We start from the raw sequence: 13,463 nt of genomic DNA, 5'->3' as shown, positions 1-13,463 counted from the left end.
TTATTTTCAGTCTGATTTGTTTATTTGTTGTTTAATGCCGCACTCAGCAATATTCCAACTATATGAAGGCGGTCTGTATATAATCAAATCTGGACCAGACAATCCAGTGATTGACATCATGAGCACTGATCAAGTCATGCAAGTCATTGAGCCTGACCACCCGATCCTGTTAGTCGCCTGTAACAACAAGCATAGTCGTTTTTGTGACAAGCATGGGTTGCTGAACACCTATTCTAACCCAGATCTTCACAGGGGACCTGATTGGTATGGCATGAAGCTAACAATTGGGATCCAAACAAATTACTCATGTGAACCAAAATACCAAACAAGTGCCTGGATTTCGTTTATGGTTCTTTTTAAACCACAAGGGCTGCAAAAGATTGTGCTTGTTTTCATGCATATATTTCATACAAAATGAATCGTTTTCAATATCTCTGGACGTGTACCTTACTTGGAAACGAAACGAAGACTAGTGAACGGAGACTATATCTAGATGAACTTTTGTTCTTCATGCAGCAAATACAACATGCAGCTTGCAGCGGGCACACAGTGAATTGATGCAATGTGTCGTTACTAATATCTACTGCACATAAAACAAACTGCGCTAATCGTAAAGTGCTTCTATGTTCCACATTGGATAAAACATTACAAACACACAGAGAAATTCATCACAAAGTTTCATAAATAAATCATATATTGTTTGCAATGAAGAAGATTCAAGTCATACTCATAACAGATGGAAACCTGTTTTGGAATAGTGAAAAAAATGTGAAAGATTTCATAACCAACTGTTGTTTAAAATCAAATTTCACAAATCTAGAGAATGTAGGAGATCCTATAAAGTGGATGAAGGATAAAGGCTGTGTTTCAAAGGAAACTGTAAAAGTGTATTTTCAAATATATTCTTGCAATCCCAGTTCATGGAGTTCCGAAATGTCTGTTGCAGCAACTTACCTGGTGTGGCAGGCCTGGCACTGGACCCTGGGGAAACGCGCCCAAAGTCATTCCAGGGACTCTGGGATCGGTTGAGGCTCTCGTTAAAGGCCCGCTCTGCCTCCTGCTGCTTGGCAGCCTGCTCTTCAGCGATCTTCTTGGCTTTCTCCTCAAACCTCTCTTTGTCCTCCTTCTCTAAGTTCCTCCACTAGAAGAATAAGTGAGTGTGTGTCATGCAATTGAACATTACATCACACTGTGTTCTGCTTGCCAGGTCTCGGAGGTTTACCACTTTTGTGAAACCAATGTGCGCGAATGCTAATGACATACAAGGATCATAATCAGGGGGAATCCTGTGATGATAGGCTTCAACCACGCCTTAGGGATAGCATCTCTCCGAGGCAAGAGAGTCAACTGACTGTAAAAGTCCAGTTTCCACCCTTGCCGAACTAGGCTGGAATTCCTGGTCTCACTCATGGTGCCACCACTGGCAATTACGAGTTATGTCCCTTCTATGTCCGTCCTATTGACCAATCAGATTCCAACTCTCATATCACTTGCATTTGCTTCAAACAAAATGGTGGCATCCATTTAAGACGATCTAATCGATAATCAAGGTCTATGTTGTGAAAAAAAAAGGGTCTTACTTTGCGAGGTGCATTAAATCACATGAGCACCTTGATTAGAAACATGAAAAGATTTGGAAAATATCTATTGAAACTGAGTTGGTGGTACACATACTTAACAAATCCTGCAATGATCAAAATCTGCACAGCAATTTACAAACCAGATGCCAATTTCATTATGTGATTTTGATTAGACTCATTAGTCCAGCCAAGATATAACTCCATAGTTGTAGCCTAGTTCAGCAAGGGTGGAAAACTGGACTTATATAGTCAGTTAACGCCCTTGCCTGGGGAGGATGTAGGGATACAAACAACTCTGCACAGTGAGTTGCAACACCATAACTGGCTGGCCACCTGTGCCCCCAGATAAAGAATAATGATGTCATGGAACTATCTCCTATATTCTGTCAGCCTAATTTCCTTTAAAGTCTGAATGAACAGACACAATGATGAACTGCTCGTTATTAAACTAAATACATTAAATGTCAATTTAGAAGTCATTTTAAGCAAAACCTAATAAATCCACAAGACAATTGACTTTCAACATTATCCCCTAGAAAGACACATTTGGAAAGTTGAAAACAGATTATCTGAAAAGAAATGGTAATAAGTTGTGAGCATCCTATACCAGGTTATTTAGCTGTTACAGTGAATAGACACTGTTCAATGCCGCAGCCAGCAATATCACAGCTATATGATTGAAGCTGTAAATACTTGAGACTTGAGCAGACAAACCAGTGATTGGAACCATAAGCAGTGATCCATGTCATCGGCCAAGGACCCAACCATCCAATCCTCATTTGTTAGTTCTTCTGACAAGCATGGAATACATGGAGATTCTCCCCTGGAACCAGCATGGGGCTTTGGCTCTTCCGACAAGCATGATGTACATTGGGCCTTCATTGCCTCGGAACCCCAGGAGGAGCTGTTACAAACAGACGTATTACTTACCCGTGTGCCAACAATCCTGCTGATGTCGCCAAATGAGCAGTCCGGGTTTTCTTGCTGGATCTGTTTTCGGATCTCGCCGGCAAACACGATGTAGCCACTGGGCTGGCGTCTCACGTTGCTCTTTGCCTGTGAAGCAGGTACATGTGTAAACAGTGCCATGGCAACAGTCATGTATACACAGAGGAAGCTTGCAGACATATTAGTGAGGACATCAACCACAATGTGGGTAATATGTTAAGGTATGTGAAAATAATGTTACTATTCTCCATATTGCAAAGTAGAGACAGTTTATGGATAACAACTTGTTTATTTACTGTAAAGGCGACGTTTCATTTCGGTATAGAAGTTGTTATCCATAAATTGTCTCTACTTTGTCATCTGTCAACTTCTAAGTAATGTCTATCAAACAATTTATTCTCCATATTGTTCTATAAAAAGCAAGGAAACATCCCACAAAAACCAAGTATCCATTGATGGGGCTGTATGTCATAAACATCAGCATCACAGCCCACTGGAAGTAGACAATCTTGCACCACACACACCAGTGCAAGACGAGTGCCAATTCCTATCTCTGATAGTGTGTGCAAGGATCTGATCAGTCTCAACAGAATGACACAGTCTCAACTGGGACATATCTTTCCAGGTGGTCACCCATCCATTGATACACAGCAGTTGTTGTTACCATCCAATCACTACCTCCCTTGCCTTGTCAAGGAAGCATGTCATACTATTCTGCACTGTCAGAAGTTGAAGGATGAATTGGGGCACGCATCATTGCAAACAAGTGTCATGGGTGCCATGGGTTAACTGAGGCAGCATTATTACCCGTTGAATGAGGGAGTGAATTGGGTGGAACCATGTTAACATCACCTTAACAGTATTTCAGTAGCAACACGGCTGTAATAATGTATTCAAAAACCAAAGTGATAAGTTTGTTTGTTTGTTGTTGTTGTTGTTTAACGCCGCACTCAGCAATATCCCAACTTTTTTGCAGCAATCTGTAAATAATCGAGTCTGGACCAGACAATCCAGTGATGGACATAATGAGCATCATAGTGTGCAATTGGGATACGATGGCATGCTTTAACCAAATCAGCGAGCCTGACCACCCTGTCGCCTCTTACGACAAGCATGGGTTGCTGAAGATCATTTCTTACCAAGATCTTCCCAGGTTAGAAAAAGTGATAAACTGGGATGTTCCTTAATTTCAACCAACAAAATAAATTGAAACTAATTTGTCAACAAATATTTGCCCAATGTTATTGCGTTGAGTCAGTATGAAGCAAGTAGCAAATAGCAAAGTAGCAAGTAGCAAGTAGCAAGTAGCAAGCAGCCAAGCAGAAGTCCAAGGTGACATGGTGTAATCGAGTGACTTCACTTTACTTTCCCTTTATCTTGCAGCCATGTTATCCCTTTCCTAGAGACTAAACATAATTTCTTTATAATATAACTTGTTTATAACCTACTGTGAAAACATTTTCCTAATTTAGAAGCAATTCAAGTCCAAAATGGGCGAAAACTTAGCATAGTCTAACTTTAAACTTCTCAAACAGCCTACAAGAGCCTGGTAATACAAATTTCAGTTCAGTATTTGATTTTCATGAGCAATGTTCATTACTGCATGTCCACTCCCCGAGTATAATCAAATACTGATTTGCCACTGTCTTAGTTAAGAGGCATCAGTTGAGAACCTATATTGATTAACCTAAATATTTAAGCAAAAAAATTAATTTCTTTGAATTCATTCCCTAAAATAATGCCTATTTTTCAGCCATAATTACACTAGTCAGTTTACCAAATTGAAGGTACACCCTTGACAGAGGAGGACAGTAAGAGAGGGAGTGAGTATTTGAGGATTAGCTGGGTACAGAGAGATTAGCTGGAATTGTCCAAGCATGTCAATAGCAATCCGTACCCATGCCTGCATGCAGATATTTGAAAATTTTGTCTTACTTTCCCAACCTTTTTGGTTGACTTCTCTGGCTGCGGGGTGCTAACTTCCTCGGAGGAGATGTTGACACTCTCGGGAACGTTGTCCGTCTCCGTGTCCTGGGAATCCTCCACCTCCATGGTGAGCTCGTCGGCCACCTTCAGCAACAGGGGGGATGGCTCCTGCAACAGTGGGAGGTAAAGGCTGACAGGGACCACAGATAGAATGGGGCAAACTTCCATTACACACACAGCCTGCTTTGAATAGAAATTCAGTCACATCATGCAACATGCGCTTGATGTGAGAGGAATACGAAACCGAAGTGGTACAGGTCTTTGCCGTTTACCATTCTGGTGAAATACATGGGTATGGTGCTGATGAATCAAGAAACATAATCAGGGAAAATCATGGGATGCCAACCATCATAGAATTCCCGCCACACCCAAGGGACGCAACTCTTCAGTGTGCAACAGACCCCGTTCGTTTGGCTACTTATACCCCACTGTTGGTTCATTGCCATTGGAAACGTTCAGTTCAGTGAAGAAAACAATAATGCTGCTCAGTACATCCCGAAACATCAAAAGGTGCCGGTTCACCACTAGCATGATCTGTATAGCAAGTTTCATCCAGAAATATTCAGCAGTTTAGGAGTTCTGCTTCGGAAACGGCTGACGGATGGACATGCTGATCGCTATATATGAATAAATACATTAGTAGGCATATCCTGTATCCAGTATCATATCATCAGGTGTATCGATACATCCTTGATCTGTGACATCCAAGTTACCTACCTTCTGTGGACTGATGGCCTTCCGGAAGAAATAGATCTCATCATCAGTGACCTTCGGCGACAAAGAATACTTCTGCAAAAAAGAAGGTGACAATATGAAAATAAAGAACATACTACAACCAAGAAACTCAGAAGTGTAAGCAGTAAACCACATTGTGATGGTATGAATATCCTCAATAGACCATTCTGACCATTACACAAGGAAATGAGGATATATTCTACCCTAGAACAACACAAAGACAACTGAGTGTAAGCCTTTCTTACACTTCAGTACAAGTAGCTCAATGATGCTTACCCTCAAGTATTTCTCAGATTATGTTGCTGAAAGTTTTTTTACAAATTAGCAACTTCCTATAACCCTTTAAAAAATTCAACAAATGATATTCCTGAAGACTCTCCACAGAAGATCAATTGCTGAGGCTACAACTGTAACCTGATGTTCCTACCTTGAGTCCCTTGCCAAGTTTCTTGATGGACTTCTCTCCTTCGTGGTATTTTGACTCACAGATAAACACGTCTTGCTCTGAATACTCGGTGGGGCGGCCTGGAAGTCAGTGTCACACATCAAACAAACACAAACCTTCTCATCCCCTCACCTTTCATTTCATGCATCCACAGCGCTGTACAGCTGGAATTCTGTAGGCTTACAAACTAACAATATCAAATTCCTGAACTAATATAACATATTATTCCCCAACTGGCTCTGTGTTTGAATGCATCAAATCAAATTTTAGAATGAGCAAGGGTTTATTTATGCCAATCTCATCAAAATCAGATCTTAGTCCTCGCTACCACCGAACAAAGATCTGAGGACATCCCATTACAGGTCATGTCAGAACGACCTTTCATCCAACCAATCAAAGGGTTGCTTACCAGATCAGTAAAGTGACAGTCAGAATGTGTTTTCTACTCATGCAACCTCAAAAAGGTTAACACAGGGTATTCAAAACGACAGTTACGGCCTGTACGACTGATTCCATTAAAATCATCATCTATCTCTTGCTTCAATGGGATAAGCATTTGAACGGAACAGACATTCCATAGCTTGTGGAGTGCAGCGGTAGAAACTAACACTTTTAGTCCACTAGTTCTTATAATGATAACATATAGCAAAACTCTAAAAAATGGAAAATTTCCACTAATCCTTATGATACCTTAACCATTGGGCAGTTTGGCAAGGACTACAGGACTAGTGCCACTTTCTAAAGCTGGAGAGTACTGCAATACAATCTGAACTATATATTAGACAACCCAGAATGTTCTTTTGTATAGTTTGTCAACATATTTTTCAAGTGTAGTCTGGAATAGAAGTCGCAAGTTTGAAACTAGTGCTGTAAAGCTCGAAAAAGCTGCTTTCTGATAGGCTAATGTTGACTCCTTGTAAAAGTCATTTCATTGGTCAGTCAAAGTTTGCGAAAGGTCGTTCTAACGTGACCTGTAATGGAATGCCCTTAGATCTTTGTTTAGAGGTAGCAAGTACTAAGATCTGATTTTAATAAGATTGGGGTTTACGCCATGTCTTCCCCACTTCTGCCAATGCTGATGAATTATCATAGCAGAGATCCACAAGATGGGCATCTAACATGGAACCCATGTTGAGAAATGAAACCTGGGCGTAAGATTTGACCTTAACCACAAGGCACTTGTATGTTTCACAAACAAAACATGCCGATAGCATTCAAAGTTGAAAAGGGTGGAAAGTGACACTTTACCATTGTTCAGCTTGTCTAACTGGACATTATACAAGGCTATTTGTCATCTACTTACTTGAGCAATATTCTTTGTAATGTAGCACAGAGCACTTTCCAATAATACTTCGTAGAGGGTTGGTGTCCTCAATTGAGCTGAGGAACACTTCCCTCTTGTAGAACAACCTGGTGGGAGAGTGTTCGATCTCCGTGGGACTCACAAACCACGGGCCACTGAAGAACGGGTCACCACTGAAACCAAGGACAGATCTAAACAGATCCGCAAGGAATGTTACATAGTTTAGGAGAAACATGGCTGGCCATGTTACATTTAATTATACCCAAATGGTTATACAACAGCTGAAAGTCAATTCCCCTACAGTAACAACCAGTGATGTTAAAAACAGATGACAAACACATCTGAACTAAACTTTAAACCACATTTGCTTCATGTGTCATAAGCTTGTGCAAGGCTATCATCATTATAACAATATTACACGCATCAGTAAACATCTTGGAGAAACTGCAGACACTTACGTTGAGCTGGTCCAGATTCTGTCAATTCTGGCGACAAGAGGTCGATCACGATCAGATCTCACATACACAGAGTCACCTATGGACAAAGAAGATATTTCATGAGATATGCAAATTATTTTGAAAGCCATACATAAATAGAAAAAAGATATCATTCTTTAAAATTTCCTTTGGACCTGCCTCTATGAATCACTAGAAAGATGAAATACAGAACCACCTACCAAGCTTGAAACAACCAGATCCGATAATATATTGTTCATAGTATGTATGTCCATCTTCAGAGCTGCCTTCTGCCAATACAGTCTGAAAATAGGAACAGTAGTTGGAGTTAACTCCTGCCAGAATTTCAGATAACAACGTATGTTGCCAACACAAAAGGATTTTAATGAGGGCTAATAACTTATGATTTGCAAAGATGTATTCTGAGACCACTGTTCTAGCAGTTCCATACACAGGTTTAAGATACAAACAACAGAAAGCAATATGTTTTGTTTGTTTGTTGTTTAATGCAGCACTCAGCATTATTCCAGTCTGTAAATAATCAAGTCTGGGTCAGACAATCCAGTGATTAACTTTATCTGCATCAATCTACACAATTACAATACGATGACATGCATCAACCAAGTCAGCAAGCCTGACCACCCGATCCCATCAGTCGCCTCTTACGACAAGCATAGTCGCCTTTTACAGCAAGCATGGGTTGCTGGAGACCTGTTCTGCACGGATCTTCACGGGTGAAAAGCAATATGTAATTGTATTATATCTCAAAGCCTGACAAAATAGATGAATGATAGCACTACAAGCGTAGTTTCATGAGATGGAGGGGACGGAGCTGTAAATCAGTGATCCCACCTGTCTGACTTTGTCCAAGATGCTGGTCTCGCCATCATCCTCGTCCTTGCCATCACTCGCCTTGTCAGCAAACACTGACGACACACGCACTGGTGACATAGGCAGCTCTCGGGGAAGTATCTTCAGCTCTTCATTCCTAACGGCAGACCAGATCTACACACCAAGATGTTACGGGCTTGAATAATCTTCAACTTCAACTTGCTGTTCTCAGCCAGCAATTTCATCAAAACAACTATCCCAAACATGTTCTCTATGACGATGACAAGTACTTTCAGCTACACCAGTCACAACTTATGGAGAAGAATAACTCCACTTGGCTTACTGTTTTACAAGCTGATCATGGTAATCATTTCTGAATGATCCAAAACAATAAGAGAGCCTTTGTGGTTTGGAGCAAAATGAAACTACATCAAAATGAAAGAATGTAGAAAACTGTTTATTAACTTTTGTCAGTGAGAGGTAATATTGCTAGTTCCAATTCTGAAAACTTTCGCAAAGTAAACAAAAAGTTCTCATCTGTACTACTGAGCGACTGCCTTCATTGACTTACAGAATGTAAATTAAAACCTGAGGAAAGTTACCTTTATTTTCTTGAACGCCTTGTGCCTGGCATTGTAGCGAGATTCACACACGTACACATCTTTGTCCGGGATACTCTGTAACACACAAGACACCACATATCTTGCATCACTTGTCATACATATGTAGTAGTATGTAATTATGTATATATCATCAAGTGTATTTTAAGGTCACCTCTTATTTAATACCTAAGTTTTAGTCTACCCTTCAATCTAACCTGCTTCACTAATACAATAGCACAGTCACCCTTGCGCTTGCCTTCTCTATTGTTTCTCTGGTCTCTATTGTCTAGCCCCAGCTCCTCACTTTCAGTGACAGGGTGCATTATGGGACAGGTCAGTTTAAATTCACACTTGTAGTTGACTATGTATGGAGACAAGTTGTCGGTTCATCGCTGATAGAATTTAGTCAACTGTCACAGGTTAGTTTGTTTGAATTGTATATTTATGTGTTCTTATTTAGTGCTTTGAAGGGTTTGTTAAGGTGCATATGTATGGTTTCTTAACTTCTTTTAATAATACTTATATTGTTAGGTGTGATAAATATATACCATATCAGTCATTGTACTCAGGTAAATGTAGTTAGGCTTAATTTGCTTAAATACTTTAAGTATGTAAGTATGTTTATAATAGGTAATCTTAACTAGCATTTTCATGTTGATATTACTTAACTTATTGTGTAACTAAGCATAATGAGTACATTTATTGATAGACTGGAGCTATTTACCTGTAAATTCAAGTTCTGCACTTAACTGCACATGTATGAATGTATGTCTGTATGATGAGGTGAGTGATTAGAATATATATTTTAGGGTTATTGTATATACCTAAGGATGTAAACATATTGATGTAATATGTTACACTGTAATTATGTTATATATATATATTTATGTTCAGGTGTGTCCAAGTAAAGCAAATGTCTGATGTTGTGACATCATAGGGCACAGTGCCATACACCTGGTGAGGACATTTATATGTTGTATGTATTTATAGTGATGAGTTACGCCCCTTGTCATGTCAAGACGTGTGTTGATGCGCTCTGTCAAAAAATCACCTTAATGTCGTATTATGGCCGAAATTGACAGAATTGAAGTTGAAATAAGCGTTTGACATAATACCAGGGACCGAAGTAAGACAAGAAATGGTGTCGATCGACGTCTATAGAGCAAGAATTGGACTTTTGACACAACCAAAAGGCACCCGGCAAGTAACACTTGACAAACATGGCGAGTATTCACCGACTGTCGTTGGGTCTGATACACATTTCAGAATCGTTATATGTGCAGCTGTGTTTATCTTGCATATTGGTTTAAGCTATGCTGTTTTGAACGCATGTGAAAATGTTGATATGTATTCATATTTACCAAAAGAGCATGTTTGTGACCTTGTTTTCACCAGTGACGTCACATCATTCAAAACTGAATGGCCAGCTTGGCTATCTCAATCTACACGCGCTCCAGTCGCTTGCCTTTTAGGTGGTAATCCACTGCCCGCTGAGGTAATAACACATAGAATCTTGTGTGCAAACGACATCGAAATGAATCCCGGACCACTTACCTTAGCAGAAGTCAAAGATACCATTTTGAAGGAAATCCAGTGCGTGAAATGTGATCTCGGAAGTCAGATAACCACACTATCAAATGAGGTTCGAGATCTGAGCACCAGATTTCATAACATTGAATCAAAGATGACCAAACTCCAGAGTGACATGGAAACTGTACAACACAATCAGAGCATAATGTACGAGGACGTTGGTTTGATCTCCGGTAAGATGGAAAACGTGGAAGAGAAATTAGCACAGTTCGACGGCGAGATCGACAAGCTAGAGGCATTTAGCAGGCGTGACAACGTTATCCTCTATAACGTGACAGAGGAAACAGGGGAGACGCACACTGATTGCAAGGTCAAGGTACTAGACATCTTGAACAGCAATGTTCAGACCAAGACATGGGTTAGTGATGACGTCATCCGTGCACATCGACTCGGCGCCCAACGTGAGGATACCTCTAAACCAAGACCGCTAATTGCTAAATTACGGCTGTCTGATGACAAGATTGAAGTATTGAAAGCTCGACCAACACTCAAGAATATCGGTTATGGAGTCTCAAGTGACTTAACTATCTGCCAACGCGAACAACTTAAAGCCGTGAAAGATAGAGGACTGATTGGATATTTTAAAAATGGTAAGCTTTTAACTAAACCACGAAATGATGAACATAACCATGACACACACAAATCTGAGAGCTCCAAACGACAATTGAGGAGTACCTCAAAGCGTGGTGGCTACCATAAGAGATAACAATCCGGCCAGGGCCAGTATTCGACACAGAATGGAAATAACACCGGTAGCGATAAACATTTGTCATTGTTGTCCTGGAACATTTGTGGCCTTCGTAAAATGTTTGATGATTGTGACTTTATTGCCTACCTCCAATCATTTGATATTGTGTGTCTCTTGGAGACATTAATATCAGATTTCCCAGACTTAAACTGGTTACCTGGTTACCAAATGTACTTTGCCCCAGCAGTTAAAACATCATTGTCAGGTAGATGTTCTGGTGGTGTGTGTCTCTGCGTTAGGCAAGATGTTGTGAACATATGCATTCACCTTAGCACCGACATAGAAAATTTCATATGTTTTAAATTTCCAAAATCTGTGTTTAATTTGAAATGTGATTTAATGTTGTTGTGTACATATGTCCCTCCGGCAGGTTCAACATTTTACAAAGGGAGAACTGATTCAGGTTGCCTTATTGATAAAGTGGAAGCTTTTATATTGGAGCATCGGTCTGATTTCACTTCTTCACATGTGCTACTCTGTGGTGATTTTAATGCCCGCACAGGCAACGAAAATAATCCCATTTCTGAGGAAAGTGATGACTTTGGACATGATGATGTATACATTGATGTCGACAATGCCCCTGTTGAACAACGTGTATCGCACAATGGTACTATCAATAGATTCGGACGCATTTTATTGAATCTATGCTTTGTACTTCGTATGTTTATACTAAATGGGAGAGTTTATGGTGATAGTGCAGGCGAGTTTACTATTGTAGGAGATACTGGTTCTAGTGTTGTTGATTATTTTATTGCATCTGCTGATTTTTTCCTGTATGTAGATATGTTAAATGTTGGTGATCGATCAGATTCAGATCATTTCCCTCTTGAGTTATCCTGCAGGTTTCCTTGTAGCAATCGTGCCATACATAGTTTAGACTGTGAGGATGATGTCGCTATGAACAGTACATTTTCATGGAACGAATCGAAGAAAAGCATTTTTATCACAGCACTTAGATGGTCCTTGCATATTCATGAAAATTCCTTGATGGATAAAATTGAAGCTAATGTAGAGGAGGGGATTACATATTTGGTACAGTATGTTCTAGACTAGGCGTCCTGTATGAGGAAACAGATCAAATATGGTGAAAATAAACACGATAAACCAAAGTTGAATATAGCATGTAGGGCAGCAAGATCTGAATCCAGGAAGGCTCTCAGAAGGTATAGGTGTTGTCGCAGTGAATACAACCGACAACGCTACTGTAAACTGAGAAATGTGTATAAAACTTTTTGTAGAAAGTTCAAATATGATCTTAAATTGTCACGGCTAGTCCGACTAAACAGCACTTTACACAGTCAGAAATTATTTTGGAATACTATACGTTCTCTTCAGAGACATCCTACCCCCAAAGGATCTATATCCCAAATAGAATGGTTATTCTCAAAAGATGATTTGATATATTTGGTAGACAATGAGTGCTTTGAACGTGATGATGATGGCGTCAGTGAAATTCTTAGTGATGCTGACATGCTTCTGTTGGAATCGCCTATCACGGAAACGGACATATATTTAATGCTATATCTCACCTTAAAACAGGTAAATCTGCTGGGATTGATTGTGTTATAGCTGAAATGCTCAAGTACTCACTACCCGATACTATGCCTTTTCTGGTTAAATGTTTCAATCAGATTTTTGATACAGGTATTTTTCCTTCTATCTGGTCAAAATATTATTATTCCGTTATTCAAGAATGGAAACGTAAACAATCCTGACAAATATCGGGGTATATCTCTCACGAGTATCCTTAGTAAAGCATTTAAATCTATCATCAATAATAGATTAACACAGTGGTCAAATATGAGAGATTTGATCCCTGAAACACAAGCGGGATTTAGAAAGGACTATTCGACTTTTGACCACATATTTACTTTGTATGCAGTCATTGAGAAATATTTATTGTACAGGAAACGTAAGTTGTATGTGGCCTTTGTTGATTTTAAAAAGGCATTTGATTCTGTAAATAGAGCTTATTTGTGGTGGTGTTTGAAAAATAATGGTTTAGGAGGCAAAATGCTTGTCATTATTAAATCAATGTATGCAAATGTAAAATCATGTGTTCGCTGTGGTGATATTAAGAGTGACTTTTTTGATTGTCCGATAGGTTTACGTCAAGGATGTGTTTTAAGTCCTATACTTTTCTCATTTTTTATAAATGAGTTATATGTTGATATCATACAGTCTGGTAGACATGGCGTCCAGCTTTCCCCTGATATAATAGAACTTTTCATGCTACTTTT

The 13,463-nt window shown here is 39.6% G+C and overlaps 1 protein-coding gene across 6 annotated transcripts in view; it reads right to left on the bottom strand.

Moving 5' to 3' along the window:
* LOC124136290 (protein polybromo-1-like) overlaps positions 1 to 13,463 on the bottom strand; it is a 63,333-nt gene that overhangs the window by 8,410 nt on the left and 41,460 nt on the right. For all 6 annotated transcript variants that reach the window (XM_046502167.2, XM_046502170.2, XM_046502168.2 and 3 more), the window contains 10 exons: positions 8,886 to 8,960; positions 8,305 to 8,457; positions 7,674 to 7,755; positions 7,456 to 7,531; positions 6,998 to 7,170; positions 5,677 to 5,774; positions 5,232 to 5,303; positions 4,464 to 4,622; positions 2,511 to 2,636; positions 955 to 1,141 (listed from right to left, as the gene is read on the bottom strand). In XM_046502167.2, coding sequence (XP_046358123.1) covers positions 955 to 1,141; positions 2,511 to 2,636; positions 4,464 to 4,622; positions 5,232 to 5,303; positions 5,677 to 5,774; positions 6,998 to 7,170; positions 7,456 to 7,531; positions 7,674 to 7,755; positions 8,305 to 8,457; positions 8,886 to 8,960 — 1,201 coding nt within the window. The remainder of the gene's footprint in view (positions 1 to 954; positions 1,142 to 2,510; positions 2,637 to 4,463; positions 4,623 to 5,231; positions 5,304 to 5,676; positions 5,775 to 6,997; positions 7,171 to 7,455; positions 7,532 to 7,673; positions 7,756 to 8,304; positions 8,458 to 8,885; positions 8,961 to 13,463) is intronic.

Source organism: Haliotis rufescens, unplaced genomic scaffold (genome assembly GCF_023055435.1).
Source record: "Haliotis rufescens isolate VD_foot unplaced genomic scaffold, xgHalRufe1.0.p SCAF_22, whole genome shotgun sequence".
NCBI lineage: Eukaryota > Metazoa > Mollusca > Gastropoda > Lepetellida > Haliotidae > Haliotis > Haliotis rufescens.
Note: the sequence above shows the minus strand (reverse complement) of the source record. Positions and strands in the feature narration are given on the sequence as shown.